Source organism: Salpingoeca rosetta (genome assembly GCF_000188695.1).
Source record: "Salpingoeca rosetta unplaced genomic scaffold supercont1.42, whole genome shotgun sequence".
Taxonomy (NCBI): Eukaryota; class Choanoflagellata; order Craspedida; family Salpingoecidae; genus Salpingoeca; species Salpingoeca rosetta.
The window spans coordinates 57,204-65,982 of record NW_004754892.1 but is presented as its reverse complement, the minus strand read 5'-3'; the positions used below and the strand labels follow the sequence as shown (position 1 = coordinate 65,982).

The window sequence follows — 8,779 nt, the reverse complement described above, 5'->3', positions numbered from 1 at the left end:
CGTGTGTGTGTGTGTGTGTGTGTGTGTGTGTGTGTGTGTGTGTGTGTGTGTGTGTGTGTGTGTCAGGTGTGAGCAGAGGCACAGCAACATATGGGCGCGGCGACCCACAATCCCAAGCGAAGCAGGACACGCTTCAATGCCAATCCACACCAAGCCTACGCCTCCACAACATCCCCCTCCCATGATACCTGCAGGATGTTGCCGAGGCAGTAGCCGTGCTCCATGACTTCCGTGCAGTCATCCGCCGTGACGGTGTGGGCAGCAGTCTCAAACTTGGTCACCGTTGGCAGAATGGCGCCGCAGTAGCGCGGGGTGGCGCTGCCATCCACCCGGACACACTTCAAGTGCACGTCGTCGCGCGTGGTGGCGAATTGGTCCAGCGTGGCAAGCGTGGCGTTGAGGGGCGTGGTTGGCGCATTGTCGGCGACATCGGGCAGGCAGCCTGTGAATGTGTGTGTGTGTGTTTGTTTGTGTGTGTATGTGTGTGTGTGTGTGTGTGTTTGTTTGTTTGTTTGTTGCGGTTGGTTTGTTGCGGTTGTGTACGACGATAGGTGGGCAGTTGCACGGCCCAACTCGATCGACAAACGACAGAAGCATGACGGCACGAAGCACAGAGCTCAACCATCAAGGCATGTGCACACAAGAACACCATCAACACCACCACCACCACCACCACCAACAACAACAACAACAACAACAACAAACAGTCACGTCATGTAGCATACCTGCTGCCTCAAGCTTGTCGATTGCGTTGAAGATGACGCCGAGGCAAGGAGCACGGCACATGTCATCATACTGTGGATGGAGAACACGTGCAGGAGCAATCGGGTGAGGGAACGCATGTGTCCCTGGGACGAGGGCGCAGACGGGCAAAGGGTGGGGTGGGGGGTGGAAGGAAGGAACATGGATGGCCACGCGATTACGCGCACCCTTCGCAGCAACCGTACATTTTGCTTGCACACAAACACACAAAGCCACACACACACACACACACACACACACACACAAGCAATCCACCGCCACAACCATCAGCAGCAAAGACTCACAAATTCGTTGAGGGTCTGGTTGACACCGGGGGAGAACACGTCGTCTTCGGCCGACACAAACAGCTCAATGCATTGCAGTGACTCTGCGGTGAGTGCGCGGGAGACAGCGCTCTCGCAGTTGCTGCCAAGCAGTGTTGTCAGATATGCCCGGGCCTCCGTCAGGGTGGGGTCGCTCTCAAAGTAGTCTGTGGTGGTGGTGGTGGCCGCCGTGGTGGTGGTGGTCGTTGTGTCCGCAGAGCCGCAGACCTGGAAGCTGTTGTCCTCGCCAACCGTGCAGACGCACGTCTTGCTTCCGCTGCGGTCGTAAAAGGCGTAGGAGTTGGTGGTGTAGACGGATTGGCACACACCAAGGCAGGAGGCCGCGTCAGAAACCTGCAGCAGCGAACACGCCGCATACTGGCCGCGCACACCGCCGCTGAAGGCACTGTTGTCCATCGTGTGTGCGCGTGAGTGTGCGTGTGTGCGCGCGTGAGTGTGCGTGTGTGTGTATGTGTGTGTTTGAATCCGTGTGAGTGAGTGAATCAGTGTGTCGTGTGGAGGCAGCAAGTCCACGACACAACTCGTGCATTCGAATTTACATTCAGAAACTAAAGACTCGCGGCAACAAGCACACCAATCCATAACCAAGTGCGCGCACACACGCACACGCACACATGCACGCACGCACACATGCACGCACGCACACATGCACGCACGCACACAAACACGCACGCACACCACCATCAACTCACGCGATAAGGCCGATGAGGAGAAGAGAGAAACCAGCTTTGTTCATGACGGCGGTGGTCTTGCGTCCTGATGTTGCTGTAGGCGGGTGCGTGAGAGTGTGCGTGTGTGTGCGCGCGAGAGAGAGATTGAGTGTCAGATAGAGGGCGTCTTGTACTGGCGGTGGACTTGTTGGCTCAGAGGTTTGTTGGTGTCTTCGTATCCGTGTGTATGTGTGTGTGTGTGTGTGTGTGGTATCTGTGCCCACTCGCTTGCTTGTGTTGTTTCGAGTGTGTGCGTGTGTGTGGTGTGTATGTGAATGCGTCGAGGCTACCCGCCAGCCTAGCAACACCCTGACTGACAACAAATTAATTCACCAGCCGGGGCAACAAAAACAGCCAAAGCAACCACACTCGCACACACACACACACACTCGCACACACACACACACATTCACACATGACAACCAGAGACAGACATTCATGTCACACCGAAACGCCGCCAACCACCTGCGCCTGACGAAAACACAACTCAAATCGTCAGCCATCACCTCCACTACCACCGCCAGTCGCATCGAAGTGCGTCTTGATTTGCGGGAGGCGGACAAGAAGCCTCACCACAGAACGCACGTCGACACCCCAAACCCAATCGCACACCCAATCGCACACTGACATGATCGTGCAACAAGCGGCTGCGTCATCTCACACGCATCCATCGCACCTTCGCAGCTCCGTTTGATCGCGTAGGTTTGGTCGTCAGTCAGCCTTGTGGGCAAGCATTAAAAATGCATCAAACTAAAACAACGAACAATAAAAATGGGCAGTGTGGCTACTTTGTGCATTTTGACGGATCCAGGGTTCATGCGCTTGCTTCCTCGCGACTCCTTCGCTCCTTTTGCCCGACATCATAAATGCTGGTTGCTTTCTGCTTTGTTGGAAAACGAGTGCTGCAATTAATTGAGGCATTTTGTGCATTTGACTTTTCTGGTGGGGGCGTGGTTCTTGTGGGCTGCTTGCAGGCTTCTGGCTGCTGCGCCAAGCCAGCAAGCAAACAAGTTGTTGTGTGTTGTGTGTTGTTGTTGCACTCGAACGCGCGGTGCCTCTTATTGTCTCTGTGCTGCTGTGTGCTGCTGCGTGCTTCGTGTTGTGTGCGTGCATTTTCCATCAAAACGCCGCATCCAGACTGTGAGCAACACCAGCACTCCTGTCCTTGTGTGCCATTGCCACCTGCCTGCCTATCCCCCCCCCCAACCAACAAGCCATGAAGCTTGCCCTGCTCCTTGCTGCTCTCGTGGCAGCCACCTTGCTGTAAGTGGAGAAGCGAGAGAGGCTGAGGGAACGCTGTATGATAATGCTCCACTGAACACTCAGCCACATCACCTTCTCGCCGCTCTTTTTTTTTGTTGTCGCACAGTAGGCACTGCTGTCCTTGTGTTGTTGTTCTTGTTGTTTTTGTTTAAGTTGTTGTTGTTGTTGTTGTTGTTGTTTAAGTTGTTGTTGTTCTTGTTGTTGTTCTTGTTGTTGTTCTTGTTGTTGTTCTTGTTGTTGTTCTTGTTGTTGTTCTTGTTGTTGTTCTTGTGGTTGTTCTTGTGGTTGTTGTTGTGGTGGTGGTGGTGGTGGCTCGCATTTTGATCATTATTTACTTCCTTTCTTTCATTGTTGTTTGCGTGCTCACTGGCTGCAAACGACATCACCACAAACACACCAACACACAAACATACATGTACACACAAACACACACACCAACACACAAACACACACCTTTGACAGGTCGGAGACATTAGCGCTCGGTACATGCTCGTCCAATGGCATCACAAGCCAGTCGTCCTGCAACTCGCAGTGCTCGGGCAGAAGCAACTGCTTCTGCTCCTTTGTCGACTTCAATGGCGCCACCTGCTCCTGTGCCAGTACAAGCGGCTTCACGTTCTCCTGCACCGACATTGGCGGCAGCGTGGTGGACGACGACGATACACCGCTGTTTGGCGGCGACGACGATGACGACTCCATCTTCAACTACCCCTCGTGCAGCTCCGATGGCGTCACCTCTCAGTCCACCTGCGACAACAGGTGCTCCGGAAGCAGCTGCTTTTGCTACTTCACCGTGGTTGCCGGCGTTACCGCCTGCTCCTGCGCGGACTCCTCAGGCTCTGTGTACGTGTGCAGCGACACCTCCGGCGCCACAGGCTCAAGCAGCGGCGACGACGACTTCTTCTCTGGCTTCAGCGCAGATGACGACCTCTTCCCATTCGGTGGAGACGACGACCTGAGCATCCAATACTCAAGCTGCAACGCGGACGGCGTGAGGTCGCAGTCCTCCTGCGACAGCCGGTGCTCCGGCAGCAACTGCTTCTGCTACTTTGTCACGTACTCCGGCTACAACACGTGCTCCTGCGCAGACCTCTCGGGCTCCGTGTACGTCTGCACGGACATTCCTGGCGTGCCAACCAGCGCCACGAGCAACGACGACGACGACGCCCCAAGCTCCAGCCTTGTCACCGACGTCCTTGTGACATATCTCGGCGAGCGGTGCAGAAGCAGCATCAACAACGCCGTCAGCAGCTCCCTCATCAACTGCATCGCCAACGCCGACACGGAGCTTGCCGTGTTCAACGACGACGACTTTGCGGATGACGATGGCGACGACGGCTTCCCAACCCCAACCGAGCTGGACGGCATCTGCCGCAACCGATGCGTTGGCCAGATCTTCCGCAGCATCCAGCTTCTGCAGGCTGACAGCTGTCTCCCGACCATCAGCAACATTCCCTCGGTTGATGACGATGACAATGGCATCCTGAGTGGATTTGCCGAGTTTGCCAGCTTTGCGTCGTACAAGGACCTGCTGGGTCTTGCCTGCACGCAGGGCAACGGGGTGTACTGCTCGGAGGTGGCAGATGCCGTCAGCACCTTGTTTGATGATCCAGCAAACTTTGGTGCTGCCCAGTGCCAGATGATTGTTGGTGCAGGCAACTGCCTTGGCACTCTCCGTGCCGCCTTTGAGGTGTGCGTGCGTGCGTGCGTGTGTGTGTGTGTGTGTGTGCGTGTGTGTGTGTGTGTGCGTGTGTGTGTTTGTGTGTTTGTGTGTGGCGAATGTCAGTGCTTGTGCGTGATTGTGCATGTGAACGCATGCGAGCGTGTCATTGTCTGATCCTCTCGAAATGGTGTACTTGTGGCGATACTTGAGCGTGCATGGATTTGCTTGCCCACCCGACATTGCTGCTGGCATATCGTCGCATATCATGACTTACATGGCATGACATGCACCCACTCCTCCTCCTCCTCCTCCTCTTCTTCCTCCTCCTCCTCCTCCTCCTCCTCCTCCCCCTGCATGTACAGGCGAACCCGGACCTGTTTGACCTCAGCGGTGCTCTGACAGCTGACCTTGTGATCCAACAGCTCTCTGCCACGTGCGACACGTTTGGGGTGAGCGGTGTGACAGAGGCGGCCTCAGCCACCGAGGCCCCGTCGTCCATCGCCTCCAGCTCCGGTAAGCGTAGTGTTGTTGGTGTTGTTGGTGTTGTTGGTGTTGTTGGTGTTGTTGGTGTTGTTGGTGTTGTTGGTGTTGTTGGTGTTGTTGGTGTTGTTGGTGGGGTGGCTAGCCACTCGTGCGCGGGTTCAGTCTGGGCGTTGAGCGTTTGCAGTGTACTCTACGACACGCTGGTACTTACACACACACAACTACACGCGCGCGCGCACGCACGCACGCACACACACACATACACACACACACACACACACGTGCACACACACAAAACAGCCACCACGGTCTCTGGCGTCGTTGCTGCCGTCGTTACCCTGGCTGCTGCAGCCATCATGGCGTAAATTACGCCTCTCACCGCCGCTCTGCTTCGGCTGCGTTCCCGGCGTGTGCGCGTTTATTTCTGCTTTGTTTGTTTGGTTGTTTGCTTGCTCTCGGTGTCCTTCTCGCTGACCCTCGCATGTTGTGTCAGTTGATTTACGTTACCAAACACTTTGCCACGTGCTGTGTTTGCATGTCATTTGCTCCCTTTGTGCGGGGTGATGTTGCTGCTTTTGCTGCTGCTTGTCTTGCTTGTGGCCGCTGTTCATTCACCCCTTGCTCGTTCCATTTCTCGTCACACGACATGACGACAACGCGTTTGAGCATTTGTTCAATGATCTTGTTCCGAGAGAGAGAGAGAGAGAGAGAGAGAGAGAGAGAGAGAGAGAGAGAGAGAGAGACTGGAGGTGTTTGTTCACACACACACACACACACACACACACACACACACCACCACCACCACCACTGAGTCCTCCCCACTCCTCTTCGCTTCACTTTCTCCGACATCACAAAACTTACTCGTTCATGTTTTCCAACACATAAGAAAACGCGTGGGCGGTGCCCAACAAACAACTTTTTGGTGACTCCTTCACACAAATTTGTTCACGCCTCACGCCAGTGCCTGCAAGCACTGGCACTTGTTTTGTTTTGTTTTGTTTTGTACCTGGTTGCTGGGGGATGCTGTGCTGGAATGTGCGCTGGTGGTGGCGCTGGCTCGAGCAAAACAACACCAGCCAGCAAAGCCAGCCAACCCAGCCACAACAACTGTTTTGCTCTTGTGTGCTGTTGTGGTTTGTGTTTTGCGTGTGGCATTTTTCCATCCTTGTCGATCTCAGGTCTCCCCAACACACCTTGCTGCTACCTGACCACCACCCTCGGTTTTTCTTCCGCCCACCACCCATCCCAGGATGAAGCTTCTCCTCGCCGTGGCGGCCGTGGCTGCCCTTCTGTGAGTTGTGTTGTGTGTTGCTGTTGTTCCCTTTGTGGGTTGTATGCGGTCGTCATCATTCATTGTGTGTTTTGTTGTGTGTGGTGTTTTGTTTTGTGTTGGTCGGTGACACCCTCCCTGTTTCAACTCGCTGTTTTGGCCATTGGCTGTGGCGATCTTGCCATGTCACAACATCACCCCCTCTGTTCGTTGCTGTGTTTTGCTCCATAACAACTCTGGAGCAACCTTCTTCACTCACTTGCTTGCTGTCTTCCTATTCCCAATTCTCGCCCCCCACAACCCACCACCACCGCTGTCAGGTCTGTGGCTTCGGCCCAGACATGCTCCTCGCAGGGCGTGTCCGACTCGTCCAGCTGCAACAACAAGTGCAGCGGCCAGGGCAGCTGCGCGTGCGTTTTCACCGACATTATTGGCGCCACTTGCGAGTGCACGGGCACAGGCTTCATCTTCTCTTGCACCGACCTGGCCGGCAATGACGATTTCAGCTTTGGCGACGACGATCTCGTTGTCACCAGCTGCAGCGGCGACGGCGTCACCTCCCAGTCGAGCTGCAGCAACCAGTGCTCGGGCAACACCTGCACATGCGTCTTCGCGGAGATCTCCGGCTTCTCCACGTGCTCCTGCGCTGACGGCGGAAGCTACGTCTACTCCTGCAGCGACGCGTCCGGCACCATCAACGCTGACGACGACGGCGCACCCAGCGCAGGCAGCGTTGTGGATATCCTCACCCAGTTTCTCGGCGAGAGCTGCAAGAGCTCCATCAAGAGCGCCGTCACCAACTCGCTCATCAACTGCATTGCCGACGCCGGCTCTGAGTTCTCTGCCCTCAGCGACGACGACTTTGACGACTTGGACGATGATGCCTTCTTCACGGAGGAGCAGCTGCAGGACATTTGCAACAACGACTGCGTCGCGCAGGTGTTCCGGAGCCTGGCCATCCTCGAGGACGCCAGCTGCCTCCCAGACCTCAGCACCATCACCGGTTTCCTTGGCGACGACGATGGCGCCAGCAGCAACATTCTCAGCGGCTTTGCCCAGTTTGCCGGCTTTGCCGCATACCAGGAAACGCTCGGCCTTGCCTGCACGCAGGGAGGCGGTGTGTTCTGCGGCACCCTCATCGACGTTCTTGGCGCCATTTCTGCTGACCCCAGCGCCGTCACCGCCGCCCAGTGCCAGGCCCTCGTTGATGCCGGCAACTGCCTCGGCACCATCAAGGCAGCCGTCGAGGTGCGTGTTGCTGTTGTTGTTGTTGTTGTGTTGGGGGATGACACTTTGTGAGTTGGTTTCTTGTGAGTCGAAAAAACGTTGTGTGTCAATGCGTGTGCTTGTATTGTTCGCTTGGTGTGCGTTTGTTGTGTTTGGCGCCCTCGTGCCGGTCTTTCTTAGAGCCAAGCTTCGTTCGCGCCTTCGCCTCTATGCTTGCCTGTTGCGCGATCCATCACCCCGTTTCGTCATGCCTTGTGCTCACACGGGATGGTCGCTCGCGCTGCTTTCCGCTTTGCCTCGTGTGCTCTTCCTCCAGGTCAACCCTTCCATCTTTGGCGATGATGATGGCTTTGAGATTGACGTGAACGCGTTTGTTGGCAACATCAGCCTCGCGTGCAGCAACCAGGGTGTGAGCGGCGTTGATCAGGCAGCTGCTGGCACCGAGGCCCCGTCCTCCATTGCCTCCAGCTCCGGTGAGCGCAGTGTTCTTGTTGGTGCTGATGCCTGCTGTAGCGTGGCTGAGTGATGATGGTGATTGAAGCTGTCACCATAGCGCTGTCACTGTTGCACTGTTGCCTCGGGCGTTGGTGCCGTGCATGTGGCCTGCACGCTGTTACTCACATTCATTCACACACACACATACACACACACACACACACACACACACAGCCACCATGGTCTCTGGCATCGTTGCCGCTGTCGTTGCCGTGGCTGCTGCAGCCATCATGGCCTAAAGCCTGCCGACAACGAGGAACATGCATCAGGGCCTGCACGCGCGCTCAGCTCGCGTGCACTCCGCCCTTTCGCCTTTGTTCGTTGCATTGCCTCATTGCACTGAACCAACAACCCCCAACATTTGCGGGGGCCCACTCCTTGTGCTTACATCCCCACCTTTGCGTCCCCTGCAACCAACCACATGCCTCGATGCTCAGAACGACACCATCGTCGATGCTGTGACATGTGTGGCCTGTTGTTCCGTTGCTTTCGTCCCTCATCCCCCTACCAGTGTTCATCCACCCATTCATCCCCCTCCCCCTCTCCACACCTCATTAAACGGTCCAAGTCCACGCTCACTGCA

General features: G+C 55.9%; 3 protein-coding genes across 4 annotated transcripts; 2 read left to right on the top strand and 1 right to left on the bottom strand.

Moving 5' to 3' along the window:
* Nucleotides 1-155: 155 nt before the first annotated feature.
* Nucleotides 156-2,546, bottom strand: PTSG_11234 (the record flags this gene model as incomplete). 2 transcript variants are annotated; one of them, XM_012637648.1, is made up of 5 exons in its annotated part: nt 2,472-2,546; nt 1,778-1,850; nt 1,047-1,470; nt 726-795; nt 156-442 (listed from the first exon to the last, which is right to left on the bottom strand). In XM_012637648.1, the coding sequence occupies exons 2-5, from the start codon at nt 1,819-1,821 to the stop codon at nt 156-158; spliced, it is 825 nt and encodes a 274-aa protein (XP_012493102.1). In that variant the 5' UTR covers nt 1,822-1,850; nt 2,472-2,546. The 2 variants fall into 2 exon arrangements, with proteins under 2 accessions (XP_012493102.1, XP_004987733.1); XM_004987676.1 differs by lacking the exon at nt 2,472-2,546 and having other exon boundaries at nt 1,778-2,448.
* A 181-nt stretch (nt 2,547-2,727) lies between these two features.
* On the top strand, nt 2,728-5,872 carry PTSG_11233 (uncharacterized protein). The gene is made up of 4 exons (XM_004987675.1): nt 2,728-3,058; nt 3,521-4,748; nt 5,084-5,234; nt 5,505-5,872. The coding sequence occupies exons 1-4, from the start codon at nt 3,012-3,014 to the stop codon at nt 5,567-5,569; spliced, it is 1,491 nt and encodes a 496-aa protein (XP_004987732.1). The 5' UTR covers nt 2,728-3,011; the 3' UTR covers nt 5,570-5,872.
* A 405-nt stretch (nt 5,873-6,277) lies between these two features.
* Nucleotides 6,278-8,770, top strand: PTSG_11232 (uncharacterized protein). Its single transcript, XM_004987674.1, has 4 exons — nt 6,278-6,495; nt 6,795-7,722; nt 8,018-8,174; nt 8,371-8,770. Exons 1-4 carry the CDS (start codon nt 6,455-6,457, stop codon nt 8,433-8,435), a joined length of 1,191 nt encoding a protein of 396 aa, XP_004987731.1. The 5' UTR covers nt 6,278-6,454; the 3' UTR covers nt 8,436-8,770.
* The last annotated feature ends 9 nt before the right edge of the window (nt 8,771-8,779 follow it).

What these genes read in the sequence shown, in the direction of transcription:
- PTSG_11233 (XM_004987675.1), top strand. Translation starts at nt 3,012, where the DNA reads ATGAAGCTTGCCCTGCTCCTTGCTGCTCTCGTGGCAGCCACCTTGCT. An exon ending in CTCTCCGTGCCGCCTTTGAG is followed by an intron (nt 4,749 to 5,083) that starts GTGTGCGTGCGT and finishes CTGCATGTACAG; the next exon opens with GCGAACCCGGACCTGTTTGA. An exon ending in GTCCATCGCCTCCAGCTCCG is followed by an intron (nt 5,235 to 5,504) that starts GTAAGCGTAGTG and finishes CACACAAAACAG; the next exon opens with CCACCACGGTCTCTGGCGTC.
- PTSG_11232 (XM_004987674.1), top strand. Translation starts at nt 6,455, where the DNA reads ATGAAGCTTCTCCTCGCCGTGGCGGCCGTGGCTGCCCTTCT. An exon ending in CCATCAAGGCAGCCGTCGAG is followed by an intron (nt 7,723 to 8,017) that starts GTGCGTGTTGCT and finishes CTCTTCCTCCAG; the next exon opens with GTCAACCCTTCCATCTTTGG. An exon ending in CTCCATTGCCTCCAGCTCCG is followed by an intron (nt 8,175 to 8,370) that starts GTGAGCGCAGTG and finishes ACACACACACAG; the next exon opens with CCACCATGGTCTCTGGCATC.